General features: G+C 36.0%; 1 protein-coding gene and 1 long non-coding RNA gene across 6 annotated transcripts in view; both read left to right on the top strand.

Annotated features, from left to right (window-relative positions):
- ccdc102a (coiled-coil domain containing 102A) overlaps window positions 1–24318 on the top strand; it is a 96424-nt gene that overhangs the window by 60972 nt on the left and 11134 nt on the right. For 2 of the 5 annotated variants that reach the window (XM_067400846.1, XM_067400847.1), the window contains exons 7-9: window positions 1859–2029; window positions 2664–2767; window positions 11911–13234. In XM_067400846.1, the coding sequence (XP_067256947.1) occupies window positions 1859–2029; window positions 2664–2767; window positions 11911–12052 (417 nt within the window). In that variant the 3' untranslated portion in view covers window positions 12053–13234. Of the gene's footprint in view, window positions 1–1858; window positions 2030–2663; window positions 2768–3361; window positions 3776–11910; window positions 13235–20989; window positions 21082–24318 lie in introns of those variants that run through there. The other 3 variants (XM_067400848.1, XM_067400850.1, XR_010896418.1) reach the window with 3 other exon arrangements.
- Window positions 15993–18756, top strand: LOC137030660 (uncharacterized). The gene is made up of 3 exons (XR_010896455.1): window positions 15993–16268; window positions 17261–17337; window positions 18425–18756. It is a non-coding gene; the product is annotated as an uncharacterized lncRNA (long non-coding RNA).

Raw genomic sequence — 24318 nt, 5'->3', positions numbered from 1 at the left:
TCTGTCACTTGACCATCCTGACTTGTACAGGACACTAAGAGATAGACGGGTGCTTCATTCAAATGATCTGATTTAGACTTTTATTTACTTTCAACATGATCAAAGCACATACATAAGATCATATCGTTTAAATAACTCAAACTCCAGTTTTGAAACCAATGATGTTTAAATTTCAGAATACTTTTATTTGACCGTTTATCTAAAACAGCCACATAAACTAAAAAGACTGGTGAAAAGAGGGGAAAACATCATCCTGCACCAACATAAATGAGTAAGCTTTTTAAACCACTTTAAACTACCACCTTTACTAGAATTTATCACATTCTGTTATTTATTGTGGCATCCCGAGTGTTTTTCAACTGTTCCACAGGGACCCATTATTTACCTTTGTTTGTTTTGTCTTTCTTTCCCTTTATTGTTTGCTATATGGGCTGTGGTATAGCGCATACCAGGAGCTGTCTCTCTTCAGAAGCCTCGTCCTGCCTTGTCTAACCACAAGATCAACTTGAACAAATACCTTTAAACAAATACATAGTCAGTGTTAGTTTGTCTTGTCTGATTTAAATACTTGAGGCTGTGGTTTCCGGATCCTAATCAGGGCACATTTTCTAGTGGCGAGTTTGAGTGGTTTTCAAGATGGTAGATGTAAAGAGATTTTCAAGGCTTACATAATATAAAAAAGAGAGTTGAACGTTTCTGCATTGATGTTTGACTTGCACTGTTCCCAAAAACTGTATAAGAAGTGAGGCAGAGCAAAAGTATTCAATTGTAATGGAAAATAGCTATAACATGGTGTTCTTTTGAGCCATGGTGGCTCAACTTTGTATTATACGAACATTACAATAACTGTGTTAAACTTTTTACTCTTGTGCTCTATAGGCTGCAATAGACTCCCATGACAGCAGAATAATAATAGGAGAAAACAAACACTATATAGGGAGGCAAAGCAACTTCTGTTGGCAACATAATGTTCTTTGTTAGTCGTGGGGTGGAGTGTTTAGATGTGACTTGGGCTCCCCATCACAGTCCCTTGTGCTGAGATGAGAACTGAAGAATGGTGTCCCCTTTTATTAATGTCTAGGAAGGTACTCTGCTTTATTTTCATTACTCTTAAGTTAATAGCTCTATGCGACCTGTGTTTTCTCTCTAAAAAAGCTCAAAAAAGATATCCAGTGGATAGCATGTGAAAATGTTTACTTTTTTCATGCTTTTTGTCTTTAGCGGGAGTGTAGTAACCATTCTAGGACTTTTATACCTCACACTCAGGCAATAAACATTATATTTATGAGCTTTGTTTTGCTTGGCTGCAGTGAAAAGAGAAAAACTCTTGCAGGCCAACAGCTTCTGCAAACCAGTGAATGTACCATCAGTAGAGTACAAGCCCTAATTAATATTCATGAGCCAGGCTGAGAAGGTATATAAAACCCCCTCTAATGCACACACAAACATACTTTTGATATCGATTCTGTGTCAAAGTATACAAAAATGTTACTGACACTAAGCAGTGTACAGGTTGGTGGGTCACTGGGATTTTGCCAAGTAAGACATGTTCCTGCAACATTCCTATCTGAAAATTTAGTCCTAACCTTTTCCCAAACCCTAAACCTAACTTATACCTAAAATAACACTGTTGTGGAAGCACCTAACCCAGGTTCTAAGCCTAAACTTGACATAAATGGAAAACTTGGTCCTCAAATCTGATTGGTTGATTGGAATGCTGTTCCAGGATCAACAAAGATGTTGATCCAGGAACATGTTGTACTTGGTGAAATCACATTCACCCAGGTGGGTGATGATGCTGGAGTTCTCAGCTGTCTTGTATCTGGAACATGGTGTCAATACATCCGCTCTCTTGCAGGAGCTGGCAGATTTACGGCACGTCCACTCCAAGGTTAAAAAACAGTACCAGGAGAAGATGGCTGAGCTAGCACATGCTAACCGGCGTGTGGAGCAGCATGAGACAGAAGTTAAGAAGCTCAGACTGAGGGTGGAGGAGCTAAAGAAAGAGCTGGGCCAGGCTGAAGATGAGGTGAACCAAACCGCTTGCTCAAAATTAAATCCAAAATTGCTTTTGTGGTTTTCTTTGTTGTTGTCCTTTTATTTAAATCTAATACAGGGCTCCAGCATATATATTTTTTTAATCTAAAACAGGGCTCAACAATAAGTGTTTTGTTTTAGCCATAGTTTAGAATTTTTCTCTCACTGAAAACATTTGCATGGGCCCCATTATTATGTTATATATTATGTTATGTTTAAACATTTTATAACAAATTGATTAGGCTTTTACTTTTTTAGAATTATATGAAATTATATAGATATAACTACATTTTTGCTAGAATAACATACAATTATAACATACATTTTATTTGATTTTTAATTTTCAACCCATTCTTCCTATCTCTCCTGACTGTTTCAAGTCATTTTCTTAAATTTGATCACCTGCTAGATAACATTGCATTGGTGACATTTAAATCAGCAGAATTCTACAATCTTAAATAAATCACAGAAAAACTATTCTTCAAGTTTGCAAGGCATAAATGTTATGATCAATGAACGTACGCTATATTGACAACACGGCAGCATCAAACTCTTTCACACTAGCCAAGGTCTGTCTGTCATCCTTAATGTTGATCCCTAAGCTATGTATTATGCATTCGTTTCAGTTGGATGAGGCTCATAATCAGACCAGAAAGCTACAGAGATCCCTGGATGAGCAGGTGGAACAGTCAGAGAACCTACAAGTTCAGCTGGAGCACCTACAATCCAGGTAACCAGATAAATATATGCACACGCACTCAGAATTATCTCTGTACCAGGTAAACTGTGATACTTTTGAGAAAATTGTGTTCAGTACAGATCTGTTTTGATCAGTAATGAATACAGGATAAGCTTCTTTGTTACACATCATCATGAATAAGATGGCAGGTTTATAGCGTAAACTGTCAACGATTCCCTCAGCTTATTCTCTCTTTCAGTCTCTCTCTCTCTTTCTCTCTATCTCATTATTCTGCCTGCATTCAGGCTTGCACCTTCCCGCAGCCAATCCCAGGCTTCCTGGCTGTGGGTTACCGTAGTAACAGGGAGACTTAAAGCAGTGTTGTGGGCTCAGGCCCCCCGCAGCTGGAAAGAAAAGTGACAGGCATGTCGGCATGGTGGTGTTTGTTGAGACTTTGATGGAAAGCTTCTAATGATTAAGACATTCACACAACGTAATTCCTCCACTTCACACCTGTGTAGATATATATGATTAAATTATGAGATTGTCATGAAGACATAAGTCATTTATCTAAAAAATGCAGCTTTGCAGATTGGGTTCTTCACATTGGATTTGTGTGTGGTTATCTTTCCTTTATGGGTATAGGAAGAGACGCCAGTTGGATTCAGTCCAGACTGTTGAGAAAAAATAGCTGACTCTCATTTGAGGTAAAATGGCATTGTAATGTAAAGGTGATTTATTTTTTCTTAAAGATGTTAAATGGTGTATTGGGTGGTTGTTAGAGCATTGATATGGTGACTGTTTTGTGCTCAGCCCCATGTCTCAGTCATATCGGCTCAGTCATGGCAAAATCGTAAGCCTGATTGCTTAGAAAAGTAATATCACACTTCTTAACTTCTTAAGTTGTACAATTTGAGGTATCATGTCTACATTTTGGAATTGTAATTAACTCAACGAATCCTGTTCCTTAATGGTTTCATTAACAACTTTGTACTTTCAAGGAAGAATTTTTTTAGAAAAGCAGATGCACTTACATTGCTAAATAATAATAATAAAAAAAAGAGAGACATTTTAATTAATATATATATATAATGTGTGTATGTGTATATATGTGTATGTGTGTGTATGTGTATATGTGTTATATAACCCTTGGTTCTCAATACTGTGTTTGGTTACCTAGATGAGCTACAACTGTTTTTTTGTTTTGTGATGGTTGTTCATGAGTCTCTTGTTTGTCCTGAGCAGTTAAACTGAGCTCTGTTCTTCAGAAAAATCCTGCAGATTCTTCAGTTTTCCAGCATCTTATGCGTATTTGAACCTTTTCTAAACTTTCACACTTTCATATATATATATATATATATATATATATATATATATATATATATATATATATATATATATATATATATATATATATATATATATATATATATATATATATATATATATATAATATATCACACACACACACACATATATATAGTAGTGCTGTCAAACAATTTTTTTTTTTATATACCTTTTGAATTTGAAGATCAATGAATATTGTGCTTAATTTGTCTTCTGGCAAACATTTAAGTTTTTTCTGATGCTTCCGAAGGGCAGTACTAAATAAAAAAAATAAAAAAAAAGATATTTAAACAAAATAAGAAAAATGTGGGCATCTTTATCCTGTTCAAAAGTTTTCACCCCCGGCTCTTAATGCATTGTTTCTCCTTCTGGAGCATCAGTGAATGTTTGAACTTTTTTTAATAGTTGTGTTTGAGTCCCTCAGTTGTCCTCAGTGTGAAAAGATGGATCTGAGAATCATACAGTCACTGCTGGAAAGGGTTCAAATATGCTAAAGATGCTGGAAATCAGAATTTTTGGGACCTGGAGGATTTTTCTGAAGAATATTAGGCAGTTTAACTGCTCAGGACAAACACGGGGCTCATGAACAACCATTACAAAACAAAAACAACCGAGATCATCCAGGCAACCACACACAGTATTAAGAATCAAGGGTTCACAAACTTTTGAGTTTAAAAATTCAGCTATTATTTTGTCTTGTGGACTATATGTAAACATTTTTATGTAAAATAGTATAATATAACTCAGGACAGTACTAAATAAAAAAATAACATGCATATTGTATGATCCCTCTTATTTTGTTAAAAGTATTCACATTTTCACAGATTCTGCAAGGGGTTCACAAATATTCAAGCAGCACTAATATATATATAATTTTTTTTTTTTTTTTTTTTTTACTACATGCTGTCATCTAACCAATCTAGTATTTTAGGGCATTCCATCTCAATCAGCAAGATGCACAAGAACTGTTAATATTCCCTCACTACTTTGTTTTGAAGTCTTTTTTTTTTCCCAAAAAAAAAATGTTCCCGACCATAATTATGTACACGCAGTGCAAAGACTGTCAGATGAGTTATATGTTTAACCCTCTACCGCACGCATTATGATAAATTTATAAAAAAAAAAAAATATTTGACTTTTTCTTTTCTTAGAATGGCTTTATGATATGTTGCCATATGGCAACAACGCGCAATAGTGGAAATAACTTAAAATAAGTGTAAGTGTATATAGTTAATATTTTTCCTCAGAAATGTTGTTTGTATTGAATAAATTTGTGCTATTATAAGCTTTAGCAGTAAATATAAACAACACCTTATACTTATTTTCCAACATCTTGTGCTTTTATTTATGGAATTTATTATTTTGCTGAATAATACTTTATATTCTTTGAATTTCATTGCGTTTTTCGTGAATATTATTTAAATTGCAAATGTAGACAGTTAAAAACAAATCTAATACTGTTCATTATGTATCATAAAACATTGACATAAAACCAAAAATATTGTAGTTCATGAAAATTCAACATTACGCAATCTTATGAGAGGAAGGTTATGAACATGAACCCCCCATAATCCTTGAAATGCATCTTTTTTCTGTATGAAACTTCAAAAAGCATTTTTTTTCAGAGGTGAGACACATGTACACATCACATTTGGTGCACTTCACCGTAACAATACACTTACAGCCACTTGCACCTGCCTTTTTGAGACACAACGGTAGGCCAGTGGTAGGTCTGGGCCAGTATACTGGCTGTGGTGGCAGATCTCTGATGTTGATTTAATCCATAATATAAATGCCATGGCAGTCCTTAACATACGACTAATCAACATTATATCACTAGCATTAATGTTGTTATTGTTACAGCTTAACAGACTGCAGCTGATCTTTGCTAGCTATCTAACCTATTATAATAATGCCATTCCATTATTGTGCAGTGTTGCCATATGGCAACACAGACATTTTCTCGATTAACCAAAAACTAATTTCATAAAAAAAAATTTGAGTGGTGAATATGTTTTCATAACTTACCTGAGATGATGTTAACAATTTTTTTGTGAATGTGACATGGGCGGGTCCTTGTTTGTTACTGACGTTTTAATTTGCTTTCAGCAACTACATACAAGAGACGGCAGTCTGTCAGAAAATCGCGCCACAGAAAAAAAATGCATGTCATGTGACTTAACCAAAGCACATCATTGGCTGAACTAAGGTCTTCTCTTACCAACAAAAAAAACAAGAATGTTCTGTTAAAGAGACAGTGGCAAGGAAATTAACATAAAATGTATGTTGCCATATGGCAACACTATGCGGTAGAGGGTTAAATCTAATACTTAGGCTTAATAGGAATTTGAACAGACCCCTATCTCAAAGTATGAGCAATAACAATTCTATTCATATTCAGTTTGATCAAAAACTCAATGTGCTCTAAACAAGCTTTGCTCACTAGGCTGTCAGCAGGTGCCATACATCACTATGAAAGAGAAGGGTGCGAGAACAATCAGACCGTCCCTCTGAGAGGTGGGCCAGGGTTCAGCATTATCGCAGCGATTGAGGAAGAGAAGAGCAGGCCATGGGTGGATAGGGCGACAGATGGAGTTGAGCGCTTGTCCAAGTTGTCATGGAGACAGGGGATGGTCTAGAGGCTGATTTGGAGTAGGCGTTGTCAAGGTGACAGGAGAAGGCTGGAAATGACAGTATTAAGGAACTGATAGTGCTTCAGTCATTGAGTTGACTTAAAGTTCATACCCATATCTGATGCCACGGGATGTTCAGAGTCACACCTTTTCCCAGCTGGCTATGACTCCACCCACTTTATGCCCTGCAGCAAGAATACCAAAAACAATAATATCTGCTGTGGGCACAGTGGACATACAGAAGAGGATCAGATCTCATGATTGAGGTTGGCTCTTCTCGCAGGGAGATCTCGCCCGCTGTCCTGCTCGCAGCGGCTGTGTCTGTCTGTTAGTCTCGCAGCATGAGACGGCAGCTCTGCTCAGCCCACCGGCAGCACCATTTGGCACCCCCACCGTGCCTATTTGCTTCTTTCTTCATTGGAAAGCTGTGAACTCTCTGTCTCTCATCTCTGTTTCACCCTTAGTGGCTTGTTGTTGTTCTCTCTACTCGTTGTTGTCCTCTCTGTTAAGGTCCCTATTCTAATTCTCTATTTTAATTTATGTCTCTCTGTCTCTTCCTCTCTCTTTCTCTCTATCTCTACAGAGAGTAGATGGTAATTGACTGTATGTGGTTCAGTCTATAATAATAAACTTTGTGCATAAATCAATATATGAGGGCAGACAATGCTCCATATCCCTGCAGGAAGTAGAGTAGCCTGCCAGGACTGTGTCACATATGCCACATGCGTTGAACTCTTTGTTGTCCGTATATGTTGATCATAACCCTCATGGTCTGTTTGAGGTTTGAAATACCACAAAACCTTTCAAATAGCTCAAACAACATACAGTACTTGAAGGGATAGTTCACTCCAAAATGTTAATTCTGTTGTCTTTTATTCACTCTTGTTCCAAACCTGTATGACTTTCTTTCTTCTGCGGAACACAAAAGAAGTTATTTAGAAGAAAATTAGTAGCCAAACAGTTTTGGTGACAGTGGACTTTAGTATCAAATTATCTTCTCTGGAACATATAAGATAATTTGATACTTAAGTCAGTCATGCATGTTTGGAATGACATTATGGTTAGTAAATGATGACTGAGTTTTTATTTTTGGGTGAGCTATCTCTTTAACAATGCAGTGTGAGGTTGCTCTCGTATGGCTTTTATTAATCTTATGACTGATTGTACATTTTATCTTGATTCAAGCATTCTCCATAAAAATTTTTTACATTAGATCTGGTAATTTATGAACAAATTTATGTACAAAAAATGCAATGATTTTCATATGCGAAGACATAGATATACTAACAGAATAGCAGTACATTCCTGCTAGTAGTCTATGTGGATTTTTTTTAATTTATTTTTCTATAAAGTGTTTTTTGCTGGTGTCAAACTGACTAAAAGATAAGGTAAGGATTACCTGTCTGCAATGTGCTCGTTCACTTTGATTCAATAAAAAACTTTAATAATATATGCCCACTTGGTTTTCATAATGTGAAGTACTTTCATTACATGCAATGAGAAAAAAGGGTCGGACTTAATTGTATTGTGGAAAGTGGTCACTATTAGGTACTTAGATGGAAAGTACTGTGGAAAACGAGTGGGATTGGTACTAAAAAGAAGGGTAGAGACAGAAAGTTATATTTTTACAATCAGATAATGTATGTCAAACAAATTTCATATGTTGCCTATAAGAATTGTAATATAAAATAATGTTCATTTCTAAATGAATATTATTATTTATATAATACACACACACACACACACACACACACACACAGTTTATTACCCCAAACAAAGAAATTTCTTTCTTTTTTTTAAGATTTATTTTTGCAGTTTTTGCCTTTTATTATGATAGGACAGTGATTAGACAGGAAGCGAAGTGGGAGAGAGAGTTTGGGGGACGGGTTTGGAAAGGACCACAAGCCGGGACTCGAACTCGGGTCGTCCAAAGCGCATTGGCGCTACATGCCCATTAGGCCATCGGCGCCGACCTGAACAAAGAATTTAAAGTCAGTCTCAACAGAACATGAGGGTTAATCGTGGCATATATATGTATAACAGCACTGAAAGTGTGTCGTGTGTGTGTGTGTATAGTGTTAATTCCCTGTAAAGTACTTTGTAGACCTGATAGCTTGAAAGCTCTAAGGAATGTGCCAGATATGGTTCTGCGTGGAGGAATGAGCTGCACAAAGAAGAAGACATGGTGATGGGGCTTTGTGTGAGATAGATCAGATCTAGAGAGCTGATGGTATGGATCTGTGCAGCTTTAATGTAGCTCGCCAGTTGCATTCTTATCTGGGTTTAAAGACATTAAAAGGCAGGCACTTAAAGCACACCTCCACTGAATGACAGGCAACTCATCAGCTTTTTGTGGCAGAGAGAACTAGAGAGAAAGGGAGAGAGTATTTCTGCTTTATATATGGGGGAGTAGAAGAGGGGGATATATTAATAAATATATCAAACAAAGGATAATGAAAATGTCTGTGGTGTAGAATGGGATTATCATGCATGTGACATTGGTGTCGTGTTTTCACGGTTGCTTTGTCTGACTGACATGTTCTTTATTGTACATGTCTCTGTGCCAGTTGCGTTGGGGTAGAACAATTACATAGCTGCTTTCCCATTGGTCACATTGGTTTTTCATTGGTTTGGTTGTGCAGAAGTCAATTCCATATTGTAAATGATGGTGTAATGTTTTACATCAAAACACGACAGATAATATGCCTGAGGGTCTGAGTTTACTCTTTGCCTCCATGATCAAATTGAAGAACAAAAGGCTAGCAGAGTTGCTGATCAGAACTAAGGAATTGTAAATGGGTAGTTGACATGAAATATCAAGCACTTACAGTGTATCAACTAAACCTAAAAATATTTATCAATATTTCTCTTATTTTAATATAAAATATAAATGTATGTTTGTGTGTGTATGTGTATGTGTGTATATATATATATATATATATATATATATATATATATATATATATATATATATATATATATATATATATATATATATATATATATATATATATATATATATATATATATATATATATATATATATATATATATATATATATATATATATATATATATATATATATATATATATATAATATGTGTATATGTATATGTGTGTGTATATATATACATATATATATATATATATATATATATATGTATATATATATGTATATATATATATATATATGTATATGTGTGTATATGTATATATATATATATATATATATATATATATATATATATATATATATATATATATATATATATGTGTATATGTATATGTGTGTGTATATATATATATATATATATATATATATATATATATATATATATATATACATATACACACATATATATATATATATATATATATATATATATATATATATATATATATATATATATATATATATATATATATATATATATATATATATATATACAGTATTTTAGTCTCTGGTGATTGGCTTAAATAAATATCCAGAACTGACAGAAAATGACAAGGAAAATACTCATTCTACGTGTATTTGCATTTTATATAATTATGTTCATGTTATTTATCTGCCACCCAAATGTTAAAATGCAAAAACATTCATGGTCTCTCAGATAAAGCCTGAAGACATGAGTCACTGTGTGGGCTCAACAATAATCAATTTTGTTTCACTGTTTGTGTGTGTCTCTGTATTTATGATCTCTAGTGTAAATTGTAGCCCTGTGAAGCTTTGGACTCAAAAAGCTTTTAGCCTCTGTGAGTGAGCCACTGTGGTCAAAACAGTGTAAAGTGTAATTTAGCAGTGTTTAGTGTTTCCTGACAGTAGGTCCCTCTTCTGTGTAGGATCCTGGGCCCTTTATATGCACTTATTTGCCCCTGAGAGGCAAGAAGCATTTCATCTGTTCGGTTATACAAATGCTAGCAATATAATGAGTCATCACCTGTTTAAAAACAAGAGGCAGTTTTTTTCTCTATCTCTTCATCCATTTCTAACATCAACCTCTTGTTTTTTTTCTGTAGTATTTGTTGTGATTGTTTTACCTTGCCTGTTTACCCTCACCAGCACTTTAATGGCCAGGAAATGTTTCCTAACGTGCCACAGGGCCATTATTTCCTGCACAAACATACAAATACAGTGCCTGACAGGAATAGAGACACAGAGTGAAAAAGACAGAAAGAAAAAAGGACGGGCATTAAAAAGAGCATTGTCTGAAAAAAGAACTGGCTGTGCTGATGAGCAGCTGCTTGTTTGCTGTTATAATACTCTCAAATATTCAGATATCATAAAAATCATCATCATAAAAAAATAAGACTTATTCCATTCATTTGCTCACTGGCCAGTGTTTGTTTTCTGATGCAGCACTAACCTCAGCTAGCTGAACCTATCTATGACGGATAGGTGAAACGCCGCCTCCGCAGAAGAAATCAACGCCTACTTCATCATTGCAATGTTAGCCCAACCCACTGGCTGGTTAGTGAGATAACAAGGAGAGAAGAGCGATACAGGAATAAAAATAAAATTACCTTTCAAAGGATCCTAATGCTAGGAATATGGTTATCTATTGTCAACAATGTGAATGTCTCAGTCGAGCATTATTTAATAAACCGTATTCGGTACATTTCACTGTGGATTCTTTGGTAAATCAATCGCATTTCGGCGCAGGCACTGCAAACAGACTTTTACAATATGGACTCGACAGTGATGCATGACATGATCTGAACTGATCTGTAATGATTCATGTACAGTCAGATGTTCTTTGTTTATGTGTCAATAAATCAAACACTAACTAACTAAGGGGTCAAATTCACATTGTTTCCCTTAGGATGAAAATAATCTGTTATGTAAACGGCGATTAAATTATATATAGAAAGTGATCAAAGAACGCTCCCTTTACAATCGCTTGTGCTGTCAATCAAACAGCGCGAGATTATCATAAAACTCCCGTTATATTCAACGAATCTCTGTTACATCGCGTTTGCGCTGTTGAAAGAATTCGTTAGTGTGCAGAAATGGAGTTGCAATGACGAGATCCCTGCATTCATGCGCTCAGCAACATGTCGTGTGCCTAAGTGCTCAAATATACTTTTTGATTACACTGTGATTATGGTACACATGATTTTTCATTCTTTTTTCTTTCCTTCTCTCTTTTGTCTACATTTACTTAATTTTATTATGATTTATTTATTTATTTTTATTTTTTATTTTTTTGGGAAAGGCTAAGGCGTCAGCAGAATCCTGGCCTCTTTGGTAAGATGAGGACTTCATCTTCTACACGTTTTGGGCCTGAAGACGCAGACGGCCCTCCTAGTGACCCTGATGAAGATGAGGAAGAAGAACTGCAGCTTCAGATCCCCTAAACTGTTCACTCCACACCTGGGAATATATGAAAGACTCAGATCGCACCCAAGCATTTCACCTTCCCTTTCATTCCATCTCTCAGCTGAATCCAGAAGAGGACACAGACTTCACAATCCTCAGCAGACGGATAAACACAACAATTTTTCAGTCGCCTGTTTTCGACATCTTAAAAAGTGTGTGCCAGGGCCAAAGCAGTGCTATTAAGTCTCATCTAAAAAATCTTCTTGTGTCTCTCCACCAATATGTTGCTGGTTACAGTCCAAGATGGCACATAGATAATCAATATAAGGATACACATGGCTTTGTACAGGTCATAATCATTAATAGACTAAATTGTTATAATGACTTTTGAGAGCACTAAAAAGCCCATTTGATGCCTAGTGACTCCTAGAACGCACATGGTAAAGTAATAAGCGGAGACATGCGCTGGCACACACAGTTCACGCCTGACCTGGGATGACCTCTAAAAGCACCCATGCATCCATACAGTACCTCTGCGTTTCTGCTTCATGTACTGTTTACATGCATGCCCCCTGCCTCCTCTCTTCATTTATTTTCCCCATCACCTGCATTATAATTTTGACTTGTCACCCATTCATTTCCACTGTTCCCATTTGCTCTTCCCATTCATTTTGATTTCCCATTTAATCTTTTGTCAGCCCTCCCACACACCCCCATCCCTTAACACCAACTCTCACATCAATATTCAAAACAACCCATTCAGAACATGATGATTATGTTCCCTGTGTCTGAGGAACATTTCATTTCTGCTGTGTTGTTACTGAAGAGGCAGGCAAGTGCTTTGTTTTTCAGCAGTAGTCCTGCTTTAATTGTCCCAAAGGTCTTCTTGGTGACCATTTAAATGTGTTTCTGTCTTTGCTGTGGGGGATTAGTCTTGTTTTATATAGGAAGTAGAGACGGGGGAACCGTGGGTAGTTTGTGAACGAGTCTGTTGGATTCTTATTAAAGGTATACAAGCATAACTGCTTTCCCCTTTTTGCATTGAACCGTTGAAAGGGACCGGTGCATGAGGGAACATTTTAACAAATGTTCTGTTAATGTTAAACTTTTAAGCAATATGATACTGTCTACATCAGCAATGGGGACCAATACTGACTCAACTGGGACATTTGTACTGGTCATATCAAAGTATTTATCAGATGTTCGTTTTTTTTACCTAAGTGGCCTGTATTACAGTTTTTGTATTTGTTTGTGTTTGTATTTTACCTCTATAAATGTTAAGTGTATATACAGTAAATATTGGCTGTGCGAGTTATTTAGTGTCAAAGGCTTGTGATTTAATCTACACTGAGTTTATTTGTGTGCAAATGTCACTTTCTTTGTTCTGCAAAACACAAAAGATCATTTAATTAATGTTTTTGTCCATATTATGTGTCATTGACCCATCGACTATCATTGTATGGTCCAAAAATACACCTAGTATTCTTCAAAATATTACAGACAAAAAGAAATGCATACAAGTTTTGAGTGAGTTTTGAGTGAGTAAATGACAACATTTTCATCTATCCCTTTAAAGCATTTAAAGTCACCATGAAATCAAAATTTAATTAGTTTATGGAATATTACAGTGTTTATTAGAAATGATTTATCCATGCACATTCCTTTTAAAAAAAAAAAAAAAAAAGAAAAGAAATCATGTACCTTTTGGTAATTTTTTTTTTTTTTTTTTTTTTTAAATACTTGCTTAGAAAATTATGCAATCAATTCCTGATGGATAAAAATGAACTCCCGCCCTATACATTTTTATTTTATTTTTTTTCCCATTTGGGAACCTGCTTCACTTTGATATACATCACAATACTGAAGAAAAGACGATCACAATTTGTGTTTCATGTTGACTTTAACTAAAATCACACGGTTGATTGCGCTTTTCTAGGGATGCTGTGCGTCTCTCTGACATCTTTATATTAAAGCCTTTCTATTATGCTTTGAGTACATGTGCATTGTTCACGAGATAATTCATTATAATGCAGGTAGTGTTATACTTGAATCGTTCTTCTTTCAGACACGCTTCAGCAACCAAAGATTACCCCAGGACATATATCTCTTCTTTTACAGGTCTCTGTGTATTAATTGGTTTGTAATATGTTAAACGGCAATATCACAGCAGTTCTTTCTGGAGAACTTGTATAATGAAGCAGTGAAGCTTCCTCAAAATAAATTGTATTTACTTTGCAAAATACATTTACACATTGCAGAAGCAGTCGGAAGGTCAATGTGCTGGTGCACCGAAGCATTACGTGCCAGAAACTAAAGTCCCAGAGACCTATTATTTTGTGCATTTAAATATATGTTTAAACTGCATCGGGTTTTGTTCTGCTCCACTGGATATTTTGGCTATTACCGTGGCTTTGAGGAACTTCCCAGTCCATTATAATAATGATGTGCTGAGAAAGAGCAGCTTAGTGTCCAATGCCAAACATGTACCTGCTAATATAGTTTTATTATCCCCCATTTTGCCCATGTTTCTTACCGTGTTTAACTTCTAAAATCTTCACTTAAGCTCATCTATGGTATCTCGCTGTCTCCTCCACCCATGTATGTCAGATGCTGACAGAGTCTTTCTGTGCCACTGAAGAAGAAGAGACGAAATGTTAACTTTTTTGCTACCTAATGTAGTGTGTCCTCAGTTCTACCTGCACTTATGGTTAATGTAGCAAGTCATAATCTGAAGCAGGCAAAGACTAAAATAACATCCTTACTCTTTCCCGGCCCCTTTAACGACCTCCAATTATCCACATCTCAAACTTGTCGAGGAATCCGAGTGCTTCTGTAGAAGCGAAATTCAATATTGACATCTGGAGACCTCAAGTGTGATGGCTTAACAGTGTGAATGCAACGAGAGCAGTATGGTAATATCTATATGGAAATGAACAAGGTTTCTCCACCGAGTGTCTGTAACACACTTATGGTACTGCTTTGCCACACTTAGTATAGACTGTCAGCAGGCTGTGGAAGGAACTGTATTGAATGTGATGAGATACAGCATGTAGTGCTTGTGTAGCTCTGCCTTCCTCCATGTAATATTTGGTCATGCTGCATAGAGTGTATATTTATTAGAAGAAAAAATGAGATCTTCAGTGGAATACTACTTATACAGGTGTGATTAATAATGAGATACTAGATTTTTACATAGCTTTTCCAAAGAAAAATGTGAGTAGTACTTAAAATACTGCCCCATTGCTGAGGTGTTCTGTTGCTAGGGTGTTGCTATATGGTTGCTAAGGTATTCTGAGTGAAAATGAGAGTGTTGTTATGTGCAGTAGCTGCTAGGTGGTTCCTTATTGGCGCAAGTTCCACCTCAGGTGTCTATGATATTCTTGTCTCAAGAATACAAATCCATCCAACAATGCAAGTCTATAGGATATTTTTTGCCTGTTTTATTGTTCATCTGGAGAAAATTACTAGTCTGAAAAGAAATACACCTCTACTTAAAAACTGCACTTTCTGAGGTATCATTCATGACTAGTTCAATGGCTAGAGAGGAGACATTACAGACTAACAAAATGTGGAAGAAATTCTGTCCCAAACGACCTGATGTTGAGTAAATGAATGGTAAGTTAAAGGTGCTAAAGAGGATGTTTTGTTTTATGCATTTTTACAATATTACTTGAAACTGTCTTTACTAACTGATAAAAGACTATTTATTAGGTGCACTGAAAGGAATAATATTAATATACACCATCTGTGCACGAGGTAGGGCCTTAAAAACATCAGCCAATCGTTTACGATCATCGCATAAACGATTGGCCCTCTGGCTTGTCAATCACTGCCGTGACGTTCCTTGTGAGAGACGAGCGCGGCTGCGTTCTCCAGTAACTTTCCACACTCCACAGGCGCCGCATGCGATGTTTTTGTCAGGAGACAGGAGTACACTCTAAAAACTCCTGGGTTATTTCTTTAACCCATTTTCTGGGTTATTTGTGTTGGGTTAAAATTATGGGTTATTTTTTCAGAGAGTAACCATTTTCTGGGTTATAGGGCTAATATTTTGACCCAATTCCTGGGTTGTTTAGGTTTCTGGGTTATTTTTCAAAGAGTAACCCATGTTCTGGGTTAACGCCCCTTCCCCCGCTCCCAGATGTTCTGGAATTTTCTCACAACAGTCGTTTGAAATAACCGTCACTTGAACTTGAACGCACTCGATCCGTTTTGGCCTGGGCTTCTTCGGTGCAACTTCGTCGCGTATTCAAGGTAAGCAAGTATTTTCAGTGTCAATGTAACGTTAAACGTCTGTGTCCATGTCCCCGTTGCTATTTTAGCACCATTTGTTAAAAAAATGACCATGGCTTACCATGGTAATTCTGTGGTGAGCATGTAGCCGCCTGCGGATATCGCGACAACATCTACATTAACTAGCTTAAAGTCTGTGTAAAGTCAAAATAAATATGTGTTTTGAGTTTGTCAGACTAAATAAGAAAGTGTTATTAACCACCCAGCCAAATTTGACGTAACGTAATAATACGATAAGTACAGTGCAGCTAGTGGCGACTTCATGCCGCGTTAAGGGGTCGAACACCGGACGAGAAGCACCGCGCTGCGCCGCGTCTAGGACAACTCGAGGTATCATGTACTTTCTCAGTTTATGGCCAGCAATATTGTTATGTTTTAGGACATTGTGGAATTAAGATAATGTCAGTACTATGTTATGGTTGTACTGTATAATTAAATACAATTGTTGCTGAGTCTGCAGTCTGAACACTTTACCTCAGAGTGTCCGTTAACTGAATGAATTGAGAATATCACCTGAAAATCCAATAACATAAGCAATTTTTATTCATGCAGCTGATTACTGTAAATTAATGTAAAATTAACTTTATATTGCAGCACATGGTGAAGTCAGTATATACATTAACGACGATTTGAGACAAATAAGTGTAAATTTAATATAAATCTATGTACGTGGCACTGCAGGATTTTGAACAAGGTCCTGAACCGTTGCTGGGCGCTTCCGTTGTGTGTACACTCATAGAGAATAATGTGTTTCAGTTTTAAATACGCATCTCTTCCGGTGTGCGACCCCCTTTAGCCGCGGCTAGAGCGACGAGGCAACACAATAGTTGAGTTATGTTAACCAGCTGCGCTGTGCTTATCATATTATACAGTGCTCTACGGGCTTAAGTAGTGAGAGTTAAAGAAGTGTGTCAAGTGTTCAAATTGTTGCTAACCTCTATTGTTTTCTCCAGGTCATTTTAAATGGACAGCTTTGTTGCCGATAAGCTAACTGAGTGGCGGATGTCTGAGCTGATAGAGAATTTTAGAGGTGAGCGTTTTACTCTTTTAAGGGATAGTTCACCCAAAAATGAAAATTTGATGTTTATCTGCTTACACCCAGGGCATCCAAGATGTAGGTGACTTTATTTCTTCAGTTGAACACAAATGATGATTTTTAACTCCAACCGTTGCCGTCTGTCAGTCTTATAATGCGAGTGAATGGTAACACAATTTATAAGAGTCAAAAAATATGCTTAGACAAATCCAAACTGAACCCTGCGGCACGTGATGACACATTCATGTCCTAAGACACGAAACAAACGGTTTGTGCGAGAAACCTAAGCGATTGTTAAATGCAGTTGGACATGGTGTTTTAGAAGTAAAAAATTATATAAATAATTTTCGGCTTCTCGCACAAACGTGTCTTAGGACATCAATGTGTCGTCACGAGCCGCAGGGTTTAATTTGGATTTATTTTTGGATTATTTTTTGACTCTTATAAATTGTGTTACCATTCATTCGCATTATAAGACTGACAGACGACAATGGTTGGAGTTAAAAATCATCATTTGTGTTCTACTGAAGAAACAAAGTCACCTTGGATGCCCTGGGGGTAAGCAGATAAACATCACATTTTCATTTTTGGGTGAACTATCCCTTTAACTGCCCTCATATCATCTCTCTATACTTAAATATTTTCTTTAATATGGCTTTAATATGTCAGTGCAAGATTTTGTGACAGTCACAACTTCTTCGACAGTGGGGAATGCATCTCTATAATAACCCTTATAGTTAAAAGATACTTGTGCCTTGTCTTTAAACTGTTATGCATAATAATGGGCCAGATATTCACCTTTGAATTAATGTCATTATTACACTTGTTAATGAAAGAAAAGATGTACAGTATAGACTGTCATTCACACAAAATGGGTAATGCTGCAAAAGAACCACATTAGTTAACTAGCAAATTGGGCCACGTTTTTTTTTTTTTTTTTTTTTAACAAAAAAAAACAACAACATCATTCCCTTAAAAGTGATTATTTGTTAGCTTGATAATCAAAGAGTGTCTGGTGAGTGGTTCACAATTGTCTCGACTTATTAACAATACTCATGTTGTCTTGTTTTCTGTCTTTCAGGTGAAGACAGAGATGAGGAGGCATTTCTTCTCTTAGATGAGGACACTATCAAAACTCTTGTCCCTCAAGTTCAATCCAGTTATTGAATGTTGTCAAATGTTTGAGAGAGAATGTGTTGTTTATTTTTCTATTTTTTCTAATGTCTAATGTTATTACAGTGTGACCTAAAATAAATAGGTCCAAGTGTGTAGAGTTTATGTAGAGTTTAATTTAATGCAATAAAAATGTAAAAGTGCCTGAAGTGTGTAAGTGCCTGAAGTTTTATTTTCTGAAATAAGGCATACTGGCATAGTAACCCAGGTTATTTTTTACCTTTGACCTTTGGTTAAAAAGGGACCTACTAATTTCTGGGTTATTTCAACCCAGATATTGGGGTTGTTCTTTTGACCCAGAAGTTGGGTTATATTAACTACAATTTTGGGTTATTTTAACCCAAAATTTGGGTTAGGTATTTAACCCAGAAGTTGGGTCAAAAAGAATAACCCATTTTTCTGGGTTGAAATAACCCAGAAATTAGTTGGTCCCTTTTTAACCCAGGATTTGGGTCAAAAATAACCCATTATGGGTTATTTTTGACCCAGGAGTTTTTAGTGTGTAACAACTGCAGATTATGAGTTACCTGCGGTGAGTCCGACATAATGAATCCACTAACACGACACAGTGAATGCCGGTGGTAAACACTCGTGTTCCAATACTCCTGCACGAGTTTTGGGAGGCGTTCCCTCTAAATGAGCTGTGAAGGAGGGGGGTTGTTCTTACGCATGCGCTCATTTCAAAAACTCACTAACAGTCTTTGGATTCTCAGTCGATGAAAAGATCCTCTGTATCAGCTTTAAGTTTCTAACAATGCAAGTCAAAACACTAAACGTGCAATACGTTCTGATTTAGGAATAAACTTTTGTTCTTTTCATTTTGATGGGTTAATTTGCACCTAAAGTTGCAACAGTTCTCAGATTCCCAATTTATTCTGGTTGCCTGTGCTGTCGTAATGTGGCATTACTTGGCCTTAAAATAGCTTTAGGTCGTATGTACAGATACTCTGACTTATCTGAATATCCAGCACTTTTCTTCCATGGTTAAAAACTGCAGTTTTTATCGTTCTCTTCTAGGAAAGAGTTAAGCAATGACCCCCCCTGGTACCTAAGCAAACTGTGAAAATGACAAATTAAACCTTAAAAAACAAGAAATGTGTTATGCCTTTTAAGATGCATGCTAATGTACCACCCACAGAAAGTTTTTAAATGTCACCATTTGTCCTTTTCGTGACGGTTCTTATATTAGCTGGTGTCATCTCAGCTGAGACGCACACCTATGGTGAAATCCAGATGTTATACTAAAGGCAGCAGGCTCACAGGATCATTTCAAGTAGGTGTAAGAGTGTTTATATAGTAAAGGTTATACATCAGGGCCATGAATATATTAAAGCCATCTGTGTTTAAGAACCAGTGGACTGTGGTGCATTTTAAAGAGACATGAAAAGAAATCTTAGAGTGTAACTTAAGAGAAAATAATTATTAACTTCAAATACATTGTCAAATAAGAAGATGAGATAATGTTATGTTTTTACAACCTAGTAAATGACATTGCCACTGTTATTTACTTTGACTGATTCAGTGTTGAGAGTAGCTAAATAGCACAGCTGCTTAACTATGTTTTTCTATGTATTTAGGTGTTTAGGTTTTTTTTTTTTTTTTCAAGGTAATTTTTTCTTTTTCTCTCTCTTGAATGTTGCATTGAAAATTTGTTCGGATGGTATTTTCTTTCACGTAGCTTTGGAAATTGAGAGTCATTCAGTGAATCAGTTTGTTCAGACTGTTGGGGCTATGTAGGATTGGAAAGTATGATTCATTCTATTGAGCAGTTCGTTTAGACAGTTCATGTAAAAAATATATATTTAAAAAAAAAAAAAAAAGATTGACCGATTTATGTCCCAGTACTATAAATGCACCCATTCAGATTTGATCATACCTACAAAACCCCCAATTGTTTTTTTTGTTTTAGTTGCTTTTCTGTAGTAATGATACATATATACAGCTATGGAAAAAATTAAGAGACCACTGATTTCTGAACTTGGAGTGGTCTCTTAATTTTTTCCATAGCTATATATATATATATATATTCAAAAAAAATTATATATTGCCCCTTAACTATCTTAGGTGTATGAAGCGACGAGAATACTTTTACTTAATGTTATGAAGACAAAAAAAAATAATAATGACTTTATTCAACAATATATAGTGATGGGCGATTTCAAAACACAGCCTCGTTTACTGAAATCGTGTGACTTTGGCAGCTTGATACACGCTCCGAACCACTGATTCAAAACAAAAGATTTGTAAAGCTTTGAAGCTTCATGAAGCAGTGTTTTGAAATTGACCATTACTAGATATTGTTGAATAAAGTCGTTATTTTGTTGTTGTTGTTGTTGTTTTGGAGCACAAAAAGTATTCTTGTCACTTCATAATATTAAGGTTGAACCACTGTAGTCTCATTAACTGTTTTAAATATGTCTTATACCTTTCCGGGCATTGAAAGTGTTAATTTTAATTATCTTGCTGGCAATAGAGACCTCACTGAGCCATTGGAATTCATCAAAAATATCCTAATTTGTGTTCCGAAGATGAACAAAGGTCTTACGGGTGTGGAACGACATGAGGGTGAGTAATTAATGTCAGAATTTTCATTTTTGAGTGAACTAACCTTTTCCAAAATTAGTCAGATTTGCTCTCACATTAAACCCTAATTCTAACCTAAAATGTACTCAATCTGTGTGAGCAACCGTGTTGGTTATTTTTTTAAGGAAAAAACATGGTGTTCTGTTTTTAATCTCAGAACTAATTTAGCATGTGCAACAGATCGACAAAATTAATCTATTGGAAATGGGCACAAAAAGCTGAGATTCCATCAGTTTGATTAAAAAATTGATTCATTTACCAATTAAAATGTACCACTCTTGATTACTGATGCTAGGTGAATACAAGCTCAGAGTGTTGCTATTGTTCTAGGATGCTAATGAGAAAAAGCAAATTCAAAATGCTGAATTGCTTACAAGCCAAGAAGATTAGAGCTAGTAATTAAACTCTTGTCCTCCATATTAGGCAGTTTAGTCCAAACAGCTTTAAACTGCTTTGTGGAGTTTATTCATCCTTTAGGATTGCAATTATGATTCCATCACTCATTTTATTTTGGGAAAGATAGTCTTCCTTTTTTAATGAATGAAAAATCTTTCTTTGTCATGTCTGTCAATGTACTGAGAGAGGCGAGCTGAAACAAGTGAACATGACAGGATCATCAGCTGGAATCTGCGTCATGACTCCACTAGCGAGTGTGCGAACCCTTCACTGTGCTGTCAACTTCAAATGACGCACCTAATGCCAACCTTGACAGTTTGGAGGAACAGAAAATAAACAGTTGTTTCACAGACAATGGGACTTTAGTCCCCCATCTCTTATTTAAATTCCCTTCTCTCCCTTAACTATCGCAGAGCTGTCTTTCCAAGCTGAGACATTTGACAACAGAGAAACACTTTGTAAGCTTCCACTGGTGCAGGTGCAGGTGCTTTTTCCTCCATATCTCTCCCCAGCATGCTGTGAGAGCTAAGAGATAGCATGGCACCACGTCTGTGGGAGAAAGAGTGAATTAGATAACAGATTCTCAAATATCACTTGCTTGTAAGCAGAATGTCTTTTGATATTCATCTCACGGTCAGCTGTCATTTCAGAATGTATGTCTCTGGAGGCAGGTTGGTGTGGGCATAGTGTATCTACCGCTTGTTTTGCTTGTTTCATATAATGGCTGTTCTCAGGTATCTGTGGTGTATCTGTCATTCTATTACAGTTACACAAACAGTCATGAGATATAATGGTCAGGATGCTAATAATCCTTACCTTGTTTACCTGAGCTATCTGGCCATGCCAGAGATTTGTTCATTCATAGTATTCATTGTTGCTCTCAGCAGGCAAACCACTGATGGTCCAGTTTCACTGGCATCAGATAACTGTCAGGGGGAAATATGTGTTAATGCATAAATTCGGTGTATATACATGTATTTATCTTTACATATGCCTCTGAAATATTAGAGATTTATATACATTTAAAATCAACCTTGGTTGGCCAAAAAGAGAAAAGATACGTTTTTAACATAGATTTGAATTGCGTCGATTGCGTTGCAGGCGAGATCATGGAACAAAAAGGAGGTGACAGTTCCATGATTGTAGTGATCTGGATGGGTTATAAACGGGTAGATCAATGAGATATTTAGGGGCTAAATTATTTAGAGCTTGGTGTCAGACTGGCAACCAGTGCAAGAGCTAGGAATCAGCAGTGTTGGGGAAAGTTACTTTAAAAAGTAATGCATTAGAATATTGCGGTATTCCCTTAAAAAGTAACTGTTATTTTTAATGTGTTCCATTACTTTTTTTCTCACCTGGGCTGGGCTTGCTTGTTTTGTTTTTTTAAATTACAACAAAAAGTTCTATTTTTGGCAAACGTTAAGGCCCTTTTACACCAAAAGTGAAATGAATAAGGCTCAGGCTGAAGGAAATGCATATTTACTCCTGTACAGTAGAGGGTGCAACTCAAATAAACCTTTCAGCTGTGCTGCCATTCTGGATTAAAGAAGAATAGGATACAGGAGGAGGAAGTTCAATACTCTTATTTCTAAATTTAATCTAAAATAATTTTTGTTTATTAGTATGGTTGAGTTAGATCATTGAAGGTCAGCAGCAAAGACATTGGTTAATAAAGTGAGATTAAGTACATAAAGTATATTTGTGTAATTTAATATAGTTAATTATTATATGTTTGCGTAAACTTCTGAGACTGCATTTTACTGTTTTTATTCATTTTGAGAAATAACGAATGTTTTCATGCAAGTGAGATGAGTAAATGCATGTTCACATTTAGTCTAGAAAAACAATAACCAGCATGTTCACACAGCGCACTTTATTTCTCTCAACATGGAGACAGAAGAGCTGTCAGTCAATAAATGTGAAAAAGTAACTTGCTTTACTTATTTGAAAAAGTAACTCAGATATTTTGTTGTAAATTGAAAAAGTAATGTGTTACTTTACTAGTTGCTTGAAAAAGTAATCTGGGGCCGTATTCATAAAACATCTTAAGGCTAAAAGTAGCTCCTAACGTGCCGATTTAGGAGAAACTCTTAAAAATAATGGGCGTGTCAGTCCTAATTTAAGGAGCCCTAAATTTTTGCTCTGAGAGTATTTCACAAAGCATTTTAGCACTAAAACTAGCTCCTAAATCTGTGAAACGTTAGGAGTAGTCAAGAGGACTCCTAAGTCACTAAGACCAAATCACAAACTGTCCTAATCCACCCAAAGACACTGAACACCATTGAGGGAATAGCGATAGAGCCTTGGGTGCTGAACTTTTTCTTCATAAATGCAATACATTTTGATTAATAGATTTGAATCTACGATGAGACGCCAAAAATAAATCCTTAACAAATAAATAAATATTGTCCGATTACCTGTGGCAGTGGTTTTCTTGAGTTCACAGTTACAAATGATTGAATAGAGTAATAAAATATATAATAAGCGTATTTGGTGTGCTGTCTAAGGGGATAGAAGGCTCCGAGCTTGGAATTTAGCCCAAACCCAAAGTTATCCCCGTATCCCCAGCCGAGAGTGAAGGACGGGGTGGCGAAGGGATGCAGAAAACTGTCAAAGTAACTATAGGCAAGTCGGCTCTCGTCTGTGTATTTATTCCTCTTCTCATGCTGATTAAAAAGACTGTTTGAATGCGTTTCTCCTAAACTTTGTTTATAAAACACAATTTGTCGGTTGCATTTTGCATTCTCTTGAGATGCAGACATCCAAGAGGTGGACAATTAACTGTATATACTAGTTTAATTAGTGACACTTAGCCTACATTTT

Source organism: Chanodichthys erythropterus, chromosome 11 (genome assembly GCF_024489055.1).
Source record: "Chanodichthys erythropterus isolate Z2021 chromosome 11, ASM2448905v1, whole genome shotgun sequence".
In the NCBI taxonomy this organism is placed as follows: Eukaryota; Metazoa; Chordata; class Actinopteri; order Cypriniformes; family Xenocyprididae; genus Chanodichthys; species Chanodichthys erythropterus.
Note: the sequence above shows the minus strand (reverse complement) of the source record. Positions and strands in the feature narration are given on the sequence as shown.